We start from the raw sequence: 23,859 nt of genomic DNA on the forward strand, positions 1-23,859 counted from the left end.
GACACACGCCTGTGCTCTGGCAACGGCGCGAGTGCACGGGAGCCGCCACCGGCGCGATGAGAACGGATTCGCGGAGTGTAGTAATCCCCAATGAGTTTGCGATACAAGGCGGATCGGTGTTGCGAAGCGACAACACCGGAGCACCAAGTTTCTTAATCGATTAAGTTCCACTCTGTAATCCGGCGCCATTACCCCCTTATTGTCGACTCGATGCCAGCCATTGGCCTCTACTCGACTCTCAAAACGTCGCCTGCGTAACGGACGATCGCAGGGATCCCCGGATCCTCGAAATTTCCAATTATGTTTGCAATTATGTATGAAACACAATATCGGCCGATCGACCACCCAAACTCTGTTTACAATCGATCATCCCCTTTCTTTCATTATTTTGTGCCTTTTCGTGGATGATTGCTGTGCGTTTGTGCTTATAATAATATTTAGTAATTTTAATTAAATGTATTTATATTAAATATTTGTTATTCTTAAATGTGTATATTATTAAATATTAACAAATTATTATTATTAAATATATATCAAATAATAATAACTTAATAATATTTAATAGTGTATATATTTAAGAATAATATAACTTATTAATATTTAATAATATATATATTTAAGTATAATAAATATTTGATATAAAATTTAATTGTAATGAATTGTAACAAAGTTCATTACAATTAAATTCATTACATTCAAATTGTAATAACATTGTAATAAAAATTTGTGCGATTTATTAACTGAAAACTTCGGCAGTTCTCGTCGAATTTAACCCTTTACAGTGCTGTTCCAGTAGAAGATTGATACACGCGACCTATCGCACGATAATTAAGCGGCATCTGGTTAAAGTTCGAGCTAAATATCGGAAAGCGCGCAAGGACAATCCACTCAGCCGAAGCCATTCGATTGAGTCGACACGTGGTAAGAATAAGGCTTGAACCGTTCCAGATTTCAAGATCCGTTCGAGAAGGATGGAGGGGGGAGGGTTGGCCGCGTGGTCCGTGTTCCACTAATTATCTCGTTAGGCGGCTCATCTCGAGGGTGGCATTAATAACAACAATGCTGAAAAAGGGGAAGACGATGCCGCCAATTAGCGGATATAACAAGCGCCACGAAGCCCTGAACTCTGCTTCCCTCTCTCTCTCTCACACACACGCACGTACACACACGCACGCACACACACACACACACACACACACACACACACACACACACACACACATCGACGATGCGGGGCAAACAGCAACAGACTGAAGTCGGTTCGAGTTGAAGGGTGGGTGGCAGAAAAGGGAGGGAACGTTGGAATCTGCACGTGGAACCGAGCGTCCGGGGAAGGGGTTAACCCTGACACAGTTGAGTAGTTCAGCCTGGCCTCCGTGCGCTCTGCATTATGCATGTAGACCTCCTAACCCCGTACGACAACACGCCTCCGCGCTGCTCCGAACGATTTAGGGTCGCGGAACGTAGCTGGCTTCTGTCGCGATCCTGGGAACGCAAACGGTCGCGTCAACTGCTTCGGTTCTGCGAAAACTAAGGCTGCGGATAGCGGCAATGTTTTCGCGATGTTCGGATTTTGGGGGGCCAGGAGGTGTGATCGGAAATTAGGCTCCGCCTGAAGTGGGCGGAACCTTTTCTGCGGCGTGGACGAGTCACTGTCGTTGATAGTTTACAGAAATCGTTTTTGGAAATGCTTCTCCAATTTTAGTCGATTGAAATTCTCGAAAGGAGGGGCCGAAAGTTAGGACACGCCTAAAGTGGGCGGAGTCTTCTCTGGGGCGTGGACGAGTCACTGTGATTGAAGTGGATAAAAATTGATATTGGAAATGCTTCCAGGGTGAGACAATTTTAGTTGATTGAAATCCTATGTACCGGAAGGAGGAGCTAACTGTTAAGACACGCCTAAAGTGGACAGAGTTTCCTATGGGTCGTGGCCAGATAATCGAGATAGAAGCAAAAAAAATCGCAGAAGTGTTTGAAATTAAACAGTCCAATAATTTTAGTTAACTAAAATCTTAATTCGCAACTAATAAAAGGAGGAGCCATCGCGAATAAGGTTTCTTAAAAAATGGGTGGAGTTTTTAAAAGGGCGTGGCGCTCTTAAACACCTCATTAAAGTCTCATTAAATACAAATTGCACATCATCTCTCTACTCTATTAAAAAAAAATTTTACAACCGAAGAAGCAATCAAAATCGAGAGTACAAATGGGCCGGAAGGAGGAGTCAAAAATTGTGTCCTTTTCAAAAATGGGCGGAGTTTTACACGGACCACGACGAAGGCATCATAACTAGGTTCGAACACCATAACCTTCACTGCAAAAGTTTCGATCCTCAGCTAACAGAAATCGCATAACGTGCGCCTGGCCCGCCTAGTTTGGGCTGGGCGTGTCTCCAGAAGAAGGAAGCTGGGTCCAGTGACGTCAGCCGTGTAACACGTCCCCTCGAAGTTCCAAGAAGCAGCTTATGGGTCGGTTTACGTAATGTAAAGCCGGCCACGCGGCGGTGGTCTCTACGTTGTCCTATTTTTAAGCCAACTACGGGTTAACCGGCTAACGTCCAATCGATAACGCGAGGGGCCAGCGTCTCTCAAAGCGCCGCATCGACAACCGCAAACTCGTCCCGGAGCTTTCGTCGGGGAAGAATTTGTACCCGGAACCCTTGACCAATCGATTACAGTCCCGAACTATACTCTGTGCATCACAATACTCGAACAGAAGACCAAGAAACCGACTGTTCGTGGAGCCACGTTTCTGAAGATGAAACAGATGAAAAATAGCATACCCGGAAGTTTTCCGCGATTTTTCAAAACAACTTCGCTGTTCTTCTTTTTTATAGCGTATCCTATCTTAAAGTAGACACTTGCAGCTTTAAAATCAGCCGAGTGGTGTTAGAAAAGTCTGACGGGAACGTGATCTAAAATCGTCTCGAAGTTGTCCCTTTGAAGGCCAATCGTTCCTCTTCGACATCGGTGGTCGGATATCCACGGTTTTTCGAAAGCATCTCGTTATTCCTTTTTTATCGCGGTCTACCCTGTCTCGAAGTGCACGCTTTCAGCTTTAAAATAAGCTACGTTGCACGAGGAAAGTCGCGGGAAAACGACTCGAACTTCTCCTTTGAAGTCAACTCGGAGCATCCCTCGAAAATCGAGCCATTTTCCTCAACGACGGGACGCTCGGGCTTTTTCGGATCTTTCGAAATGATTTCGCCGTTATTTTTCATTCTACCGTGTTCTGTCTTAAAGTAGACACTTTCAGCTTTAAAACAAGCTAGTACACGGTAAGAAAAACTGCGCGCAACGCTTTCCTATTTCGTAAACTCGAGTTACAAGTTCCGAGGCCGAGCTTTCGGCGAACGAATAGATTTCAATAAATTTCAACCACAATGTAAAGCGTCCGCGCGACTTTTAGAAGGTTCGCGAGACTTTCTCGGCTACGTCGAGCAACGGGAGGAAGATGGCGGCGTTGTTTTACGAGCCTCGGCGGCCCGTGCCGCCGTTCAAAAGCCGCGTTACGCTCCGCGAGGGGCGGCGCGTATCCGGCGCCGAAGGCGGCGCAGAGAGCCCGCGGCGAGCGTGCCCGCGCCGCGATCACAATTTCTACGGCAAAGAAGCAATTTTCCGCTCCGAGTGTACCCCGTGGGTTCGCGGCCGCGCCCGGAAACTTCGGATAATTCGCAATTAATAGGGAACGCGCGGCTCCTACGCGGTCTACGACGGCGAAGAAGGCCCCGCGCGACGAACTTCGACGCAGAAAAGAACGACGTCCTCGTTAATATGCAGATCGGATCGGGTTCGATCTTCCGCTTACGCGAATGTAAATTCTGTCGAAGCCCGGGCCGAGCCTTTCGTCGGATATAAGAAGGAAATCTTGTTACGGGAGTTTAAGGTCGAATTAATTTTCGTTCGAGGTTGCCGCGCAAAGTCTTCGCGCTCGAGAGGCTATCAGAAGTTGTCCGAGGACTTCGCCGTACTGTCCGGACCCCCCCCCCGGCCCCCTCCCCGCGGACAGCGCCCATAGAAAGAGCGTTAATTCTTCCGGGAATCAAAAATCATTCGCAAACTCCTGAAACATCGAGTCGATAAAAATATACTCTTGATATAAACAGTTAACTATAAAATAATATATGAATTTTTATTATTAATTAGCACGAGAGGTGTCTTCGTCTAATAATTAGTCCCGAAGAAATTAAAATAATAGGATTTAATAAGGGAAGGAGGATTTAATCAAGGGATGAAGTATAATAATTGATTTCTTCCAATTTCGAAGAAGATAATTCCGAAATGGGAAATAAAATAATTCCAAATTTGGTTAAGTTCAACACATTGAAGAATTGTAAAATATTATAAATATTATAAATAATTTCGCGGATAATATCGCGTCGTCGTCGACGCGACGGTAAAATAATGTACGAACTTTTTTATTATTGTTAATATTCGTGTAACAATTAGTCCCGAAGAAATAAATATTAATAGGATATAATAAGGGAAGAAGAGAATTTAATCAAGGGATGAAATACGATAATTAATATCCCGGGTAAAATTCTTCCAATCTCAATAATTAGCGAGTCAGAACAATGAATTCACGTTGAAAACTGAGACAAATAAAATCCAAAAAGATAATTCCGAGAGAAATAAAATAATTACAAATTTGATTAAGTTCGACACATCGAGGGATCGCGAAGTATCATAAATATTACAAATAATGTCGCGAATTACGTCGCGTCGCGTCGCGTTAAAATGAAACAATTAACTTCTACGGATCCGAAGGCGGAACAACGATTTTCCGAAGGAGAGAAGCCGGTCGCACCGAATTTCCAGCAACGTTTCACCCCCGCCGGGAACCTAATTGCCGACTGCGGCACTCCGGGGGCTTTTCCACTCGATGGCCGGCGGGATTTGCATCTCCTTGTTGTTCGCGGTGCCAGGAAAAATAATTAACCCGGCGGCCGGGACGAATCAAGGAAAAAAGGAGGGGAACAGTGTCCGGTGGTGGTTTTATTCGCAGGAACGGTGGAACAGGACCGGGGGAACGAGCAACGGCGAAATATTCGGTAGGACCAACCCCCTCGCCCCGGCTGGGAAACCTGCCAGGTTGCGGGCAAGTTTCGCAAACCTCGGATAGGGTGTTCCTCGAGCGGATGTTACAGAGAAAGGGGGAGGAACGGAGCCGGCAAGAGTCAGTTTTCCCGTGGGAGTGAATGTCTTCCCGAGCGGAAACGCCGTGCCGGAGAAATTGAATTGCAAGAGGACTCTATTTCCCTGTTTCTCGAACGCGACGCCTACTGGGTGTCCCGGCGAACCAGACGAAAACCGCCCTGATCCACCCCTCCCCGCCGAGGGAAATTTATGCCGCCGATATTTCCGTCGCTACGGTTAAATTCTTCCCGATTTTTTCGTTTGGTTTCTACACGAAAATGGACGATTTGGGAAGAGATGCGATCATTCGAGTCTTGTGGCTTATTTCTTATAGTAGCCGATCGTCGAGAATCATAAAAATGAGGCGCGAGGCCATTTTTGTTTGCAAGCTCAAGAAAAATTGAGGAGAATTTACTGCATTTCTGACGTTCGATTTTTAAGTGGAACGCGAATGCGAAAGATTTTCCATTACTCCCAGTGAAAACTACCCCTAAGTGGAGGTCAGACAATTTTTGGAACATCTCCGAAATGGAAGAAATGTTATTCGTTTCAGCAATATTTTAAGAAGCTTGAATTCTTTGCTATTCTTTTAGTTTAAAATTGATTTAGAAAAATTGATTCAGACATCTGTGCTTAAATGAGGAAAATTCAATGCTAAGGTTAATAAATAAATATATAATAGTAAATATCAAATAAAGAATAATAATGCTGAAGAGAACATCAAATGGAAGAACAGTTTTTCGTGCCTGTCTTTTTATTCGAATGCATCCTTGAATATCCTCAAACTATTTCGAACAAATTTTGTTTAAACAAAAATATACTCCCCAATAATCGACTAAATTCATCAAGAAAAGTTTTATCGAAACAACGTCTCGAATGAAATTCGACCAATGTTTCGATTAAATTCTACGAATCAAATCTTGTTCCTCGAATAAAAAATGCTCCCCACCCTGTTCGCGATCCTAGAGAACTCTCCTACACTTCTCCGATTAATTTGACGAATTTGCCATTCGTCGTCTTACAAAATTAAGCGTCAACTTCGAGGTGCCGCAGGGTGCTCGAGGCGAACGAAAGTCGTTCGAACGAGACAGAAGTTGGACCGCGAGGGACACCCCGTATAAACGAGCTCCTTTCTCGTTTTCCGGCCGGCCGTTTCGGACCTCGTCCCTTACCCTTCCGCCTTCCTCAGTCCGCACAGTTGACTCCTGTCTCCATTTGTTTCATTAAATTACGCTACACTCCTTCGCCGCCGCCGCCGCCGGCTGAAAACGTTCTTCTCTCCGCAAACCCCGTCCACCCCCGCTCGACTGGCCCGCCCTTCCATCACGGTGGGCAACCCCCCGCGTCTCTCGACCTCTTTCGAAAATAGAAGAGCGCCGGGAAAAACTTGCCTCGTTACCCTCGCTCCGCTGCACCCCCCACCCCAAACGGGAGCATTAGCACATTTTTACGCGCAACGTTTCTTTAGTTTCCGGCGCGCGGTTTTTGTCTTATCTTTTTACCCTTTTAGCTGTTTCGACGATCGCGAACCAATCAACGGCCTCCGAGGTTTTTTGCCACGCTGTTTCGAGAGACGAATGCGCGAAATTGTGCTTTCACCGGCTTTTTTTTTTCTTTTTACAGCCAGCTGCGCTCGCGGAAGAAGTGGACGATGCGAAGTCGTTCTAGATCGCGCGATTTATTTATTTAAATAATCGCAAATGTAATTTATTGAAAATGAAATTTTAGGCTTCTATTTAGGGGTGAGAAGCGCCCTCAGTAAATAAATAATAGTAGGAATGAAAATTTTAATGGAGTAATCATGCAATATTCGAAGGGAACATTTCATCCCCTAAATTTTTAAACTGACTCTGCTCGTACAAAGAAACGGTCGGCAGTTATTGTTTGATTAATGTATTATTTGATTAGTAAGCAGTTATTAATTCATCGGTGCGAGTTCGTATTTAAGGAAAACTCCCCTCTGTAAATAAATAATAGTAGGAATAAAAATCCTAATGAGGTATTTATGCAATTTTCGATGGGTAAACAGCCCCTAAAGTTTTAGATTGAAATTCTGCACATCAGCAGTTATTAGATCGCACGATTTATTTATTCAAATAATTGTTCGATCGAAAGTAATTCAATAAATAAATCTCAATAAATAAATCATATACGATTCTGACAAAATCGATCTTATTAATTTTACAAAGCAACGCGCCTTGATCATTTTCAAGTACGTTCAGCGTTAAACAATTTCACAAGGAACATTTCGTACCCTAAATTTTTTTAATTCATTCTTCCCGTGCAAAGAAGCTGTCGGTATTTACCAGAACGCGCGATATATAATATTTATTTTAATTTAGCCTTTACAATTTATTGGTCGAATTCCAAGGATATTTTCATATATTTTCCAACCACCCTTTTCCTTCCTACTATAAATAAACAATCGTTCGGATAAGAATCTCCGGATAAGAAACGTCTCCGACATTTTCAAGCAATTTTCAACAAAATCTCCCACCCTCCGGATTTTATTTTCGCGCGGATAATGAGGAGGGAGGATATCGCGGGGGCCAGTGGACAGTCCGGGACGTTTGAAAATTGAAACATCCCCGAGCAGAAAAACCGCGGATACGGCGGATCCAGCGAAGCCGCCGCCGCCGTCGCCGCATCCGAATGCAAATCCCCCCCAGCTCGGCGCGACTTTGTTTTTCCGAGTCTGGGGCTCGCGCGAGCGAAACCGACCAACCCCTTGTTCCCCGTGCTCTTTTTGTTTGCTACCTGCCTAAACACGCTCGGCGATGCAAACAGACGCGTATGCAAATTACCCGCGGATAAACGCTCGTACGTCAGTGCAGGAAACACAAAGGGTTAGGCGGCGCGGCGGGGGGGAGGCGAACGCGGTGGTTGCGCGCGACAATCCTCCGGAGAATATTGCTGCGAGAGATCGTTCGTGCTGCGCACGCGTCCCGGAAACACCGTTCTACGCCGGTGATTAACCGTGATCTAGAACGATCCCCGATATTTTTCGGAAAACGCCGCACCGAGTTGTTTGGACTCGTCGAAAACCCGGGGAGCTCGGGCAAAGCGATCGTACGCCCTCGCGTAATCGCGCAACGGTGACGAATCGTCGTGGAACCGAATTTTGCCCTCAAGTGGACGCTTCGCCCTTTAAAATGAGCACAGCTGGAATTTCCCACGATTTTTTTACCCGGAGTTACAGCCGTTAGATCGGCGATCGTCGCGACGCGATTTCGCGAGCCTTAACGCATTAAATAGCGAATATTAATTCGAGAAATTCAGAAAATATCAGAATAATATGAGAAAATGACAGTGAAATTAAAAAGTGATAATTTATATTTACACATATTTGTCTACTAATTAATTATAATAATTATATTTTCACGTAAAGCCGCTATATTCCTTTCGTTATTCTTTCATTATTCCTTCTCGTCATTATTTTAAAGTAATTTAGTTTTTAAACACATTAAACAAAAAATCGTGTTATTACTGTAAAAGTACAGTATCGTCCGAAGATTTTCGCAATTCTCTCGTCGTGTTAGAGCGAAACAGTGTCACAGGTTGCAGCGTTACAAGAGTGCAATGGTTATCGAATCGCGGTGCAATGATTTCGCGATCGAGAAAATTTTCGAGAACGAGGAAGATTTTCGCGAAGCGCCTCGAACATCCGGAGATCGTGATACACGCGATATCGCCGCGGGTTTTCCAAGGACGGTTACGAGCGGCGAAGACGGGAATTGAAGCCGCGTTCGGAGCAGAGCCTGCGGCGGACGCGCGAGCGCAGCGGGGGATCGCGCGGTTGTCTTATTCACCGCGTCCCATTAATCGAAACGGGAACATCATTTAGATAAACGCGAGGCAATTGAACAGCGCGGTGCCGCGCCGCTTTGTTGCCTCCTATCGGCTCTCGGAATCCCCGATAATTGTGCTCGCCTGCGTAACACACCGTTCTCCCTTCTCGCGGCGGCTGAAAACCGGCGCGGCGCGGCTCGGCGCGGCTCGGCTCCGTCGCCCTTCGAAAGGTGGACACACCGGTGATTCCCCGTGCCCACCCACATGTGTGTCGTTCCGCGGGCCCATTTTCCACGAGGCCGCGACCACTTGTTCCCGGACACGAAATTCCTAATGCGGGCTTCCTCTTTCGTGCGGCCACGCGGAACCGAAACACAGGGCAAATAAAACGCGCTTCCGCCTCTGCTGGTACACGCATCGCGCGGTCACCCTTCAGAGAAAATAAAATCACGATCGTGTGTCTCTCTCTCCATCGGGGCCCTCTGTCGCCGTTCCGAAATCTCGAATCGTTTTACGATCATATCACCGCGGTTACCGTGGATCCGTTCCTTTGATTCGTGCGGACAAAGCTGCGCGCCTTGAAATTCATTTTGGAGAGCGTTTCATTCGGCTTGATTTTGGTAGACTGAATTTTATGTATCTTTTATGGAAATTAATTCAAAATGTAGCTCATATTTCGACTCGTTAAGATGATTAAGAACAGAAGAAAGTTCCATCTTGATTTCTGTTTCTTGAAATTGACGCGTACAATTTTTATTTTATATTATTTTATAGTTACATTATTATTATATTATTATACTATTATTAATATTATATTATTATTATATTATTATGCTATTATTAATATTAGATTATGACTACTATGTTTTTTTTCCAAAAAAGACAATTAAAGAAAAATATTTGCACTTCTTTTAACAAAAGAATCTTCACTACGTAATATTTCCATGTAATAATTACATTATTGATTTATGTTATTAATTTATATTATCAATTTGTATTACAAATTTATATTATTAATTCATGTTATTAACTAACATTACCAATTTATATTATTAATTTGTATTATTAATTTATGTTATCAATTTATATCAATAAATGAATTTTACTATATTATATTATTAATGGCTTTCACCAGTAAACAAACAAATAAAACAAAACAAAATTGAAGTCATACACGACGGGTTATAGTAAATCCGTCGCACAGTAGTGCATCGTCGCACAACCAGGCACTCATGTACGTGCAACTATTTTCCCCGTTCGAAAGGGAACCGTTCGGTAGAAAGATCTCGGCAGGGCGCTGTCGCCATTTCCATTTCCAGGCGGCTGTTTTCTTTTTTATGCTCGCATAAATCACGCGGGGAGGTCCGGGCACCCCGGCCAACCCCTGACAACCCGACAGAGCCTCGATTCACCCCCGCGCCACTGCGGCTGACAACTAATTTCTCTTCCCGTTCCGACTTTTTTTCCCCCCCTCGAAGCGAGCGCGAAAAGCGATCGCGCGTCTACTCGCAGACTGCTTGCATACCGCGCGCTTCGTCTTGACCGGACAGCTTCGCTTTGCGGAAGAATCTTATGAATTTTACGTATTTTATGAGTTTTATGAATTCTATGAATTTTGTGAATTTTATGAATTCTTTGAATTTTGTGAATTTTATGAATTTTATGAATTCCATGAATTTTACGAATTTCACGAATATTTTGAATTTTATGAATCCTATGAATTTTACGTATTTTACGAATATTATGAATTCTATGAATTTTACGAATTTTACGAATATTATGAATCCAATGAATTTTACGAATTTTACGAATATTATGAATTCTATGAATTTTACGAATTTTACGAATATTGTGAATTTTATGAATTCTATGAATTTTACAAATTTCACGAATTTCACGAATTTTACGAATTTTATGAATTCTATGGATATTACGAATTTCGCGAATTTTACGAATTATTCGAATTTTACGAACTTTACGAATTATTCGAATTTTACAAATTTTACGAATTTTACGAGTTTCACGAATTTTACGAATTTTGTGGATCTTGTGAATTTAAAAGAAAATGAGTGTCTGGAGAGTATTTAGCAGCTCGATCGGCCTAACAGCGCGAGAGCCACGGCCGTGGCGGCTATCGCAGGGGGTTGAAAGGGTCGCTCGGGACAATGAGCGCGTGCCGTTAATGATAACCGTACAATACGGACATTATACTTCCAATCAATTTCTATCGGTCGTATTCTGCGGACTGAGCCGTGATCGCGGAGGAAGTCGATGATCGGTGACGCGCGCATCTGCCGATCGCCATAAGAGAGCGCGCGAGCTCGAGAGAGAGGTACAGCCGGCCAGCGCGGAAGCGGATGCGATTGTCATTTGCGGCAATCACAGTATTGTCCTGCGGAATCGATCGATCGATTAATTAATTACACGGGGATGGATACGCGGGTTAGCCGAGTCAATATTGAATTCACGGTTAATGCGTTTCGAGCGACGCGATGCCAAGCGACGCGGCGCCGCGCGGCCGCTAATCGTCTCAAAATCCGGTGTCGATCGCGACTCCGCGATCCCTTCTCGACAGACGCGCGCAAAAATCCGATTCCGTTACCGCCGACATCGCTTAATCCACCGCAGGATGACCGTGCGTCACGTGGCCGCGATTATCTGTTCCGGTCCATCGGTCTGATCGCGCGAATTTGATCGTGGCGCCGTCTTCGAGCTGGATAAGGGCGGTTAGGGTCATTTCGCCGGTGATTTTTTAGGGGAAGTGAAGATTCAGCGCGATAGATCTAAACGGCGGTTCTTTTTGGACTCTGGAACATCGATTTTTCATGGAAACGGATCGTTCCATTATTATTTTCTAATAATGATGTATTATAATAATTATATTTATATTATAATATTATATTTATTTATAATATTATATATTAATATCGTTCAAATCGATTCGTCACAGATTTTTATTTCGGCCCCAGAAGATCGAAGTTTAATTGGGACGCAACTATCGTTCGAATTAATTAATTGCAGGATTTTTATTGACTTCAGAAGTTGGATTTTTAGATTGTTTTCGACCTTAAAATATTGTCTCGTCGAAATGGATCGACGAATTCGCCGTCGAGGCCCCGGCACGGCTTCGTTTCATTTCGAGCCGCGCGCCGGGTTTCCCGGGCCCTCCGCGTGGAAAACAAAAAAGAGAAAAAAGCGGCGCGGATTGAACGGCGGAACGGTAACAAAGCGTCGACCGTACGTCGACGCGTGACACGGAGATTAGTTCGCCGGAAGCTACGAGCATGCAGGTGCGCCGCCGGCCGCCTCGCGCTCGTAACGGCGACGAGATAGCGCGTCGCAGCCGGCCCATAATTTTTTAATGCCGCGCCGACGATACGAGGGACCATTCGTCTTGTGGCATGTTAGGTCAGCCGCGGTCGTGCTCGCGTGCGAGCCGCGGATCCGCCTCGCGGAGGGGCCCGCGAGCTGTTCTATATTCTGCGAGCATTTTTAGCATGCGAAACGCCGATGGGGCCCCAACGCGGGCCGGCCCGCGGCCGTCCGCGCCCGCTGTGCCATGCAGAAACACCAGAGGTTAGAGAGACAGAGACGTGATTTCCCGATTTCCCGCCTCCGAGAGCGAGGAACGACGTTCCGCGAGGATTGCGATCGGTGAACTCGGTACTCAAAGGCTACCGGACTTCCCGGATTTTTTTGGGTACCCTCGATCTTCCGCAAATATACTGAGGTCCCATAAATGGGATATTGGGATTCCTTAGGTCATTTGAAGAAACTTTTTCCTTTACAAAAATTTTCTCCGAGGCATCGTTCGCGAGTTATTAACGAAAAACACTGGCCAATGAGAGGCGAGCTCGGCTGACGTGAGGCGGCCCAGCCAACGAGCGCAGGAAGCCCAGCTCCGCCCACTGACTCGGCCGTCCCGCGTCAGCTGATCCTGCCTCCCATTGGTCACTGTTTTTCGCTAATAACTCGTGAACGAAGCCGCGGATTGCATTTTCGCTAAGGAAAAAGTTGCTTCAAATGACCTGAGGAACCGACATTTTCGGTTTTTGAGACACATTTGGAAATATTCGAACACCTTTCGACACTGAACCTACCACCAAATAACCGGTCAGAAGCTGTCAACGATGCCGGTATCACATTTTTTGTTTTTCATAATTGTTGAATATATTTATTTATTCAGGCACAAGTTGTATTGTTAGTACAGTAAATTATCTGCAATTGACGCTCAGATTGTGCACAAAAATGGACAATTTGAGAGGAGGAAGACGATGATAATCGTCCTCTTAACATATAACAATAACATAATAATCCATTTGTCTTGTTATTATTCATCTATCTTGTTATTCTAATAACGCCACAATTTTTCTATTTATTTCCAAGAAAATATCTTTTCAATTGCAATAATATCGATACAAATTTTCGAATTTCGTTAGCCTGTTTTACTTTTAAAAAGTTTCAACGATTATATTTAATTTCATCTCCTCGTTACACCGAATCGCGATTTCAACGAAAGCTTTATGCATTCTCTAAAAAACCGATTCTTCCATTATCCCAAATAGATTCAAATCGGTTGATAAAATATCCAGAAAGCTATTCTCTTCTAAAAGATGTCCGTATATATTTATACCGTACCGTGGTCGCTGTTTTCGTTTACCAAACTTCGGAAGTTTGCTAAAATTCGCGCGTTTGCCCGGCGAACCATTGTATCAGAAACAATGAAAACCGTCGGATTTTCGGAGATCGAGCCGGTCGACCGTCCCGTTCGGCAAACCCGGCAGCCGTTTGAGATTTCGCGAGCCGATGGATCGCGTCACATTGGGCGGAAACAAAAATCGGTCACCGATTCGTCAAGCCGGAAGACAACGCTGCCGCGACGGCAGCGAGCCGAGGAACAGTCGTTTCTCTCTCTCTCTCGGATCGGTGTGCGGTGCAACGAACTCTCCCGCGATCGAACCGACCGAGAGATCTCGCTTGGATCGCCGCCTAGATCGCGGGCCGAGCCCCTCTCGATCGAGGACGGCTCCGTCGATCCAGAATTACGATCCTAGCGTCCTCGTTGACACGACCGAACAGCGAATCTTCGTGCAAATATATCGCTCGAACGAACATAGAAAAAGGAAGAAAAAAAAACAATATCGACGGAGAAATTGGTGCGCGGCTCGCGGAAACGTCGACACGATTTTCGCGGGTAGATCGGCCGGGTCCACGGATGACCCGGCGATCGCGTGAACACCGCGACGCGATGTGAACCGCGCGCGTGTGTGATGCGATGATGCGAAGATCGTGAGTGACTCTAGGGAGCGTCGAATTCGAAGAGAGATACAGACAGACAGTCGGAGAGTGATAGAGAGAAAGAGAGAGAGAGACAGAGAGACAGAGAGAGAGATAGAGAGAGAGAGAAATATCGTGTGATCGGATGACTTCGTTGATCGACGTAGAAAAACGTGCTCTGCCCTCTCCAGTCCGGGTATACAGATATACATACGTATACAGTATAATTATAATATAGAGCGTATAATATGTATATATCGTGGAGAAAAAGAAACGTTTACAGAACAATTACGATTTACTTGGCAATAAACTCTACGCGAGCGGGGAGGCCAACGTAAACAACAATCTCTGCGTCGCCCGCTCCGGATGGGAACGTGTGGCGTGTCCCGTTCGCCGCCGATTCCAACCCGAAACAAGAGAATCGTGTACCATACAACAAAACCGAAACAAACAAACCAACAAACAAACGAACGAAGAAACAAATGAACGAACAAAAAGGTATCGTATCAAATATACAACGCGAGCGAGAGACAACGGATGAAAAAAAACCGAACGTTTAAAGGAACGCAACAACAGAAAAACGGAAAAATCGTAAGCAATTAGAAAGCGAACAAATCGCCGAACACAAATATATATATACGTGTGTGGTTAATAAAGCCAATTCAATAAAGTTTATCGTTCGACAAATACTGCGATGCTTTAAGAGAACGGTAATGTGTGTGCCCACGGGGCCCCGCTCAGTTCTCCTCTCCTTCACTCCTTCCGTTTCACCGGGTCGTGCCTCTGGTATCAGCGAACATGGCCGCGTCCGACGATCATAACTCATCTTGCCCACGCGAACACCGTGCGAAAGCCCGCGAAAATCCGAGCAGGAAGCGACCGGGCCGTCGCCGTATTCGTAAATCCGCCGCGCGAGATACGGCCCTGGACGCCGCGCAGTGCCGGACCAAAATAATTAAGCGCGGCTTCATTCGATACGTTCGAACGTTTCCTGCGATTCGGGGAAGAGGCGATACTTTTCTGGCAACGTATAGATTTTTTTCTATATTTTTCTACATTTTTCTACATTTTTCTACATTTTTCTACATTTTTCTACATTTTTCTATATTTTTCTATATTTTTCTAATCATTTTTCTCTTGCAATCTTTTTCTTTATTTTCCTTTTTTCCGTCTGATAAAATTTCTCATTTGTTATTTGTATTTACTATATTATTGTTTTTCATTATATCGTTTTTTTGTTATATTCTTTTCTCTCATTTATTATAGTTTCTTGTACTGTACACGTTTACTGTATTTACTATGCAAGGTATCTCAAAATTATAATACTTCCGGGAAATGGGAGCTTCCTGAGGTCATTCGGAGTAACTTTTTCCTTTACAAAAATGTTCTCCGAGGCATCGTTCGCGAGTTATTCACGAAAAACAGTGACCAATGAGCGGCGAGCTCCGCTGGCGCACGGCGGACGAGTGGGCGGAGCTCAGTTCCGCTTATTGGCTCGGTCATCTCGCGGCAGCCGATCTCGCCTCTCATTGGTCACCGTTTTTCGCGAATAACTCGTGAACGATGCCTCGGAGAACATTTTTGTAAAGGAAGAAGTTACTTCGAATGACCTCAGGACTCGTTTCCGGAAGAAAGAAACGGAAGAAATGACCCTCGTTTCCGGAAGTACCATAATTTTGGGCCACCCCGCACACTTATTACGTACGCTACGCTTTTTCATACTTCTCTGGTAAAATATATGTTCTAAAAAAATAACTCATAATAAAAACAGAGAGATCCTACCAAAAGTAATTTGAACAAAAAGCGAGAGAGATTTTATATAGCCGTCATACGGTTACGATAAAACGATCTGTTTTTGTATTGTGCTCGTGTGACGGCTAAATAAAACATTTCTCTCGTTTTATTTCTTCTTCTGCAACAATGGTTCATTTTTAGCCGTGTACACGAAATAAAAATAAAAATCGTGCGAAATGAAAATTTGATAGAAAATCGTCAGCAAAAACACGATTATAAAATTATGGCGTGAATCTGTGCTTTTAAAAATAACCAGCCGTTTTTTGACTGGTTTGCTAATTCGAGCGTCAATGAATCATACGAAAGTCCGAATTAATTGCCAAAAATTGTGCAGTTTTACAATTTTACAGTTTTACAATTTATATTATTATTATTATTATTATTATTATTGTTTTACAGTTATTAAACAATATTTATCCTCACCCTACGCCTTTCAACGAAAATCTTCGAAACGTTCTTCCCGGAATCGCAGAAAACGTTCGAAAAAACCCCCCTCGGCGTTCTCGCCATTTCGGTCTCGGCAGTATTTCGCGTGCGGGGGTGGCGATCCGTTCGAATAACAAATTAAAACGGCCAGCAGCAGATTGCTCGGCCGAAATCGGCCGTGCGCGGTCGGTTCATCGCGGCCGGGAACCACCCCCGGCGGTTTCTCCTTTTCATTTCGCCGGCCGAACGTTGCGTAATCGGGAAACTGGAGCGTGAAACCTGTCGGCGGGGGGTAGAAGCGTCCGGAGAAAGGGTCCGCCTAACGGATGAATGGTGCTCTCGTGCGAGCGAGCCACGCGATCGAATCTTCCGCCCCCGGAGTGCCGCCCCCGCGAGCCACTCCCGGCGACGCTGCTCTTTTTATCGTTTCCTCTGACAACGACAGACACGGTCACTGGCCGGCACAGCGCGATCCCCCGGCGACGACGTTATCCGGTTGCTACCCCCTGCCCGGAAAGTATCCAATCGCGAACGGGATCGCCTCGAAACTCTCCCGTGGACCTGTCGCGATGGAAAACTGCGACAACAACCGTGAAACCTGCCCGGAAATATTTCGGGACCTCTCGGTTGTTTCTCCGCGCGAAACTCGGGATATTTCGAGGGGTTGCGAAAATAAAGTTGCAGGAAAGCAAAATTTTGTGGAACTGTCTTTTGTACAACTGACTTTCTTGTCAGAAAGGAAGAGAATTGTATAATTGATATAATAATATATTATATATATTTCTTTCTGATGTATAATAATAAATATTATTGATTTTCACCCCGGAATAAATATCGAGAAAATAATCGAGACGTACTGCTTGGCTTTTTGATCTGAATTTTATTAAATAAAATTGCTCTTTAATTGTATGAAATTTGTTGGTTGTCGAATGAATTTTTACGCTAATTTGTTGTATTTTTTTTTTGATTGATTGAGATCCGAAGAACGTGTGAATTTCAAAAGAATAATCGATGTCGTATAACTTGACAGTTCAGTGAATTTTTACGTTAGTTTGTTATATTTTTCTAAGTTGAGTAAGATCCAAAGAACGTACGAATATCGAAAAAGTAATCGATGTCGTGCAACCTGAATTTTCAATTTTAATTTCCCTAGATAAAATCGTACTTCAATTTTACAAAATTTGTTGATCGTTCAGTGAACTTTTATGCTGATCTGTTATATTTTTCCAAGTTAATTATGATCCAAAGAACGTGTGAATATCGCAAAAGTAATCGATATTTGATTCGATTGACTTTTCAATTTTAATTGCATGAAATAAAATTGTATTCCAACTTCACAAAATGTATCGACTATTCAGTGAATTTTTACGCTAATCTGTTACACCTTTCCGAATCGATTAGGCTTCGCAGAACGCGCGAATAACGCGAAAACATCCTACATCGTACAACTTGATTTTCCACCCTTAACTTCGACAAATAAAATTGAACTCCGATCGAACGAAATTATTCCGACGAATTTCCACGTTTTTCCAATTCGAACTCGATTAAACAAAAATCGTTCCCCAACATCCCGGACTGTTCGTGGTCGTTAGCCTAACGGTCGAATCGTAAAACGAACGAAGCAGCCCCGATGAACATGAACAAGAAATGAACATCAACGGCGCGGGAAATTTCGTTGTAACGCGAAGAATAATAATTCTTTCCGGGGATCATTAAAAAGGCACCAACGCGATCGCGAAACCGGTGCAATTACGAAACCCGTGTAATTAAAAAAAAAAAGAGCCGCGCTCTCTCTGTTCGAGCACCGTGTTATTCAAGGGTTGTCAGCGTTTCCATCGCGGTCGGTCGCAGAGTTCCATGGAAAATCAGCCCGGGCCGAATTCGTCAAACGACATCAAACGACTCCGTTCGCGAAGATAGAGTGCCGCGTTCCGGGAACGGAATTGCACTTCGGCACAATTCCGGCGTGTTTATTTGGGCCGCTAAATAACCGAGAACGGCTCGTTTCTGCGAGCTGTTCGGTGAATGAATCGTTCGAGAAACGGCGCGGCGCGGCGCGGAGCGAAGCGGTGCGGCGCGTAGCGGAACGGTGCGGAGCGGAGCGGCGTTTGTATCGCTGATACCAGAAACGCGACGCCGCCTCGAGCGGGGCCCACGTATTTAACTCACGGATATAGAGAGCAGAGGGTGTCGTCCGATATCGTACCGTGTCGCCTACCTTCTTCTCCCATTGGAGAACGTAGGGCACTGGGTGCTCACCGGGGAACTCTACGTGACAGTTGAAGACAACGCTCTCCCCCCGGAGTGCCGTGATGTGCACCGCGTCCTGGTGGCAGAGACCTGCAACAACGCAAATGAAAGGAACGCTTTAGTCGAACCAGCGAAATTATTATTTCGTCCTTTTGTGCGGCGCGCGCGCGCGCGCGAGTTCGCTCGACCATAAGCAGAGAATTCGGAGCTTTGCCGGCAAGGGAAAAGGCAATTTCCAAACTGCTGCGACGCGGAGAAACGTCGCTGCTTTTTGGCGATGTGCTCGACCGTTTTCTACCTTCGGAATCGGAAGCGAGACACGCTTCCGAACTTTTCGCGAGATGTTTCTGTTGTGAATGTGGAATTAAACGGCGGTGTAATTAATTGTTAAATCGGGGACAGGGGGATCTCTCTCTCTCTCTCTCTCTCTCTTTCTTTTTTAGATTGATGTGTACCGAGATACTGGTGGACATTTATGTAATTGTTTGCACATTTTACACATAAATAAATGTGGTTCAAAATGCAGTAATGTCTCTCTAATTGACGCCCAGACTGACCACAAAAATGGACAATTTGGGAAGAGGAGATACGATTATTCGAGTCTTGCGGTTTATTGTTATAGTTATAAATTGTCCACAATTATAAAAACGAGCCGCAAGGCTCGAATAATCGTATCTCCTCTTCTCAAATTATTCATTTTAGTGGACAATCTGAGCGTCAGTAAGGAAGACATTACTGTACAGTGTTCGCACACCTCCTAAAGCGTAATAACTTTTTTAAAAGTCAACTGAAAGACTTGAATTTTTTTTTAGATAGGACTAGTGTACTTGACGATGACTACAGTGCCTTTTTTTTTAAATTTTGCTATTACTTGGGATGATAGAAAAAGATAAAAACACTCTCTTAACTTCTTTATCTGAGCCTGTAACGAAAATGAAATAAAAATGCCTTTCGTAGATCTCGGTAATTTAGTCATTTAGTCACAGTTTTAGGAAAGTTATTTTTAGTTTTAAAAGGCACGAGAAACACTTTTGTGTGGGTCACTGTACATCGTGCTGGGTCCCAATTTGATCAGAAAAATCTCACCATTGCACTAAATAAATTTGTACCTCATTTTTCTCTAAATTCTGGATGTAAATGATGACGAAAATTTTTGCATAAAGATCTGCAGTACGCTAACGCCTAATTCGATCAGATTACGTTCATTAGTCAAATTTCGCCGAACGTGCCAACTTTGTCAACTCTGTATCGCAGATTTTTATGACAGCAGAACGGTCGCAGAAAGACAAGATCGATTTCCCGAAATTCTCGAGCGGTCACGGCCCTCTCGCAGCCAAGTCTCTCTCCTCCTCCTCTCTCTCTCTCTCTCTCTCTCTCTCTTTCTGTGCGCGTTTGAGCGCCGCGCCGCGCGTCAAAGGCCAGGGAATATTCTAGAGAAACGGCGTAAAAATCGCCATGAGACCCATTCGAATAATGGATCCGACTTTGATACCGGCGCTCCCTTTGAACTCGCGACGTGTTTCCGCGACGCGTTTCACCGCGACAAACGGTTCACCGATAAATCCTCCTGTGTCTGGCCGTTCCGCGGATCAAGGCGAACATTCCGCGATGACAGCGGATATTGCACGGATATTCTCATCGATATATAATGTACACGCGGAGAACACCACCGCCGCCGGTGAAATTTTACGGAAATTCCTTTAAATAACTGCGGTCGGGGGGGATCGCGTTCCGTCCTCGGTCCATTCGTCCGTATGGAACTGCAAACTGTTCCCCTTTTTCCGGAGCTGCGAGCCCGCCTGTGATCAAAGACAGACTCTTCGTAGGTAGAACATTCCTTCCGCCGCGGATTTCAACGATAAGAAGACTGCGGATTTGATGCGTTTACGACGGATCGGACGGAGAAGAAAATAATAGATGCGCGGAGAGGAATCGAACGTTTTCTCGAGATGTTGAAACTGTTGAGATTCGAATGGCAATGATTATTTAATTTCTGCTTGGTGTAATTGACAGAGATGATTTTTATTTTGCACGGACGTCCAGTTTGAGAATGAGAAAACAAGATTTTATGCATTTATGACAGAGTGCATAGAAAATAAAATAATAGATGCAATAGATTTTCGAGATGTTGAAACTGTTGAAATTCGCGAACGCCAATGATTATTTAATTCCTGCTTGTTGCAATCGGGGAGGACAATTTTTATTTCATTATTTAAACATCCGCTATGACATCCTATGCATTTATGACAGAGTGGATGGAAAATAAAATAATAAATGCATGAACGATATTGCACTGTTATTTTGAAGCTATTGAAATTGTTCAAACGTGAACATAGATGTTTATGAACATTTAAGTCATGCTTGTTGCAATTGTGGAAGACAATTTTTATCTTGCATGAACGTCCGGTCTGAGAATAAGAAGACAGTGGATTTTATGCATTTATTACGAAGTTGGTGCAATTTTCTGTGATGGAAAGACGAAAAGAATTTAAGTGCCTCTAGAAATTCAGACTTTTATGATAATTATATAATATAAAAAATATAAAAATACGCGTGTAATATGAAAATACAATAAATAACATAGAAATACAGTAAATTCTCCCGAAATTTCCTTCACATTTAAACAAAAATTGACAATTTGAAAAGAATAGATACAATTATTTAAGCCTTACACCTTGTTTTTATAATTGTTAACAATCTATAACGATAAAAATAGACCCCGAGACTCGAATAATCATACCTCCTCTTCCTAAATTCTCCATTTTTGTTCACAAAGAAAATTGGGGAGAATTTACACAGGTAAAATACATGTAAAAATACGCGTGCATTAAAAATTACACGGTTTCTTAAAAATTACCCGGGTTCTTTACAATCCCGGCTCTTTAACCGTAACTGTTAATTACACCCGCGCTTAAATACAAGCAGGACAGGTCCTAGTTTCCGCCCCGGGAGACCGATTGACCCAGGAGCCCGAAGATCTAACGAAGAACTATGCGCCCCCTAAATCCGTGAATCGGTGGTTGTGGCCGGTCCCCGCGGAGGCGCCGGTGTCGTTAACATTTCTAACGACGCCCTAATGAAATTATTGACATCCTGCGGAGGCGTTCACCCCGTCGAGGGCCCAGCTCGCCGAGGCGGCGCGGCGGCGTACGCACCGCGCATAATAATTCGGCGCGGTGAGGAACGCCCAACGCGGGTTCCCGGTCCCATTATCGTGATTACCGAGTCCTAGCCCGGGGAGTGGCCCGGTCTACGGAACAACTGTTTTTATTGTCAGCCATTGTTCAAGTTTCAGGACCGCGCGGGTTGGGACGGGGGGGGGCGGAAGAGGCCAGCGAGCGTGTGCGTGGCCGCACGCGTCCCGCGCCGTCTCGTTATCGCGGGAAAAAAACGGGCCGCGGGTAAAGAGTCGCGCACAATTAGCGGAGCAGTTAGCGTGACAAACCCTCCGAGCGTCCGCGGGGGATGCGCCCCCGTTCCACCGGCAATTACCTATTTCGCGAATTAAAAACGACAAACGGTGACCGGCCGGCCCAGGCTGCGCCAGTTTCGCTTCCGGCCACTTTCCGCGACGGCCGCATCCCTCGAAAACTGGTCCAACGAGACGACTGTCCGTCGATGCGCACTTTCGGGACAACTGTGGTCTTCGGTGGTTGAAAGGAGCAGCGTGCACCCTTGTCCCGCGATAAATGGGAGACACTTTTCGGAGCAACGTTGCTCGGCGGCCGTGAATCGGATTTATTTCTTATTTATTGAAATAATGAGTCGAAGAGCAACGGGGCACACAGGGAACGAAGAAATTTGTTTTACGAACATGTTTGAATGCGTGTGAGAGAGTTCACCAAACCAGAGTTGCAATGGTTTTTGTTTAAACAACTGAAACTTCATCAATTTCCTAATCATTCAGAAGAAGCGAAAAGATGAACGTTAGCGCTTGTTTGCCAAGTGATATATCTGTAAATATCCGACGATTCTGTTTGAAAAAATTCGTGGTAGCTCTTAAAACATTGCCGAATACATCTGTAAATCGTCGAACACGTGACTGCAACGGTTTTCGTTAAAACAAATGAGAGAGTCGGTCATCTTATAACAACGCAGGAGTTAAACGAAGCTGCTTGTCTAATAATTGATAATTTTAGAAACATACAACGATATTGCTTGTAAAAATTCAAAACAGCTCTTGAAGCATGCCCGAATGTACAAATAAATCGTCGAACACGTAGGTGCAACGGTATCCGTTTAAAAAAATGATAATGTCGGTCATCTGCCGACGATGCTCGCGACGCGAATAGCAAACCGTTGGAATTCGGCGGAACGGAGGGTGAAATGTAGCCCGTGAAATGTGGAGCACGCCGAAAGGAAAAGCCGGGAGAGGAGAATGATCGGCAAGTAGCATACAGTCGACGATTAGTTTCGAAAGCGACGGGAGCAGCCCGCGTTGGTGGTGGTTGCGCGCGCGCGACTTTGATCGGCGCTGGGTGCTTTCCTTCCCATTGTCGCCGCCTATTGTCCGGGTTATTGGCAGGCCGGAGCCGATGCACGCGTTCACGGCGGTGGCCCGCTACATAATATCTATGTAGTACCGTTGCACATATATCGGCAGAGAGGAGAGCAAGAGAGAGAGAGAGAGAGAGAGAGAGAGAGAGAGAGAGAGAGAAACGTCGTCGCCGTAGCCTCCGTCGGTCCCCTCGGCGGCTCGCGGCTCCTTTTGCTCGTGCGTCGATAGTTTTTATTCGTCCGCACAAAGCCCGGTGCACACGTTTCAACTCGCTCCGTTATCCGCGATCGGAGCAACAGTGAAAACGACGATCGTTTTGAATCGTAGGAAAAACGCGCGGTAAAGAGGAAACGTTACCCCCACGTTTCCCGCTTCAAAGTCGGCTGCTCGGTCGCTCGTGATCGATCGTCGATCATCGGCCTCTCTGCGCTGAAACGCTGGAAACATTGATTTGTTCGCGAACGATCGCTTTCACGACGTACGACGTCTTTTCTGCGGAAGAATGCCCCGGAGAGCACCGAGGCCACGCCCACTGGGCGCGTTTTGCACGCGGAGGAGAAGAAGACGAGAAATTTCAGAAAGAAGTTTAAAACGTTGTCAGAGCTAAATCTCTGAGCTCTATAGGATGCAATCCGAATTTGGGCGAAGACTGTACCATGGGAGCTGGCCTTGGCTTCAAGAAACCACGCCTAT

The 23,859-nt window shown here is 44.8% G+C and overlaps 1 protein-coding gene across 8 annotated transcripts in view; it reads right to left on the reverse strand.

Annotated features, from left to right (window-relative positions):
* The window catches only part of LOC117227160 (protein turtle), a 142,064-nt gene that overhangs the window by 65,086 nt on the left and 53,119 nt on the right, over positions 1 to 23,859 (reverse strand). For 6 of the 8 annotated variants that reach the window (XM_076518498.1, XM_076518496.1, XM_076518491.1 and 3 more), the window contains exon 5: positions 18,625 to 18,758. In XM_076518498.1, the coding sequence (XP_076374613.1) occupies positions 18,625 to 18,758 (134 nt within the window). The remainder of the gene's footprint in view (positions 1 to 18,624; positions 18,759 to 23,859) is intronic. The other 2 variants (XM_076518497.1, XM_076518495.1) reach the window with 1 other exon arrangement.

This window comes from Megalopta genalis, chromosome 2 (genome assembly GCF_051020955.1).
Source record: "Megalopta genalis isolate 19385.01 chromosome 2, iyMegGena1_principal, whole genome shotgun sequence".
Taxonomy (NCBI): Eukaryota; Metazoa; Arthropoda; class Insecta; order Hymenoptera; family Halictidae; genus Megalopta; species Megalopta genalis.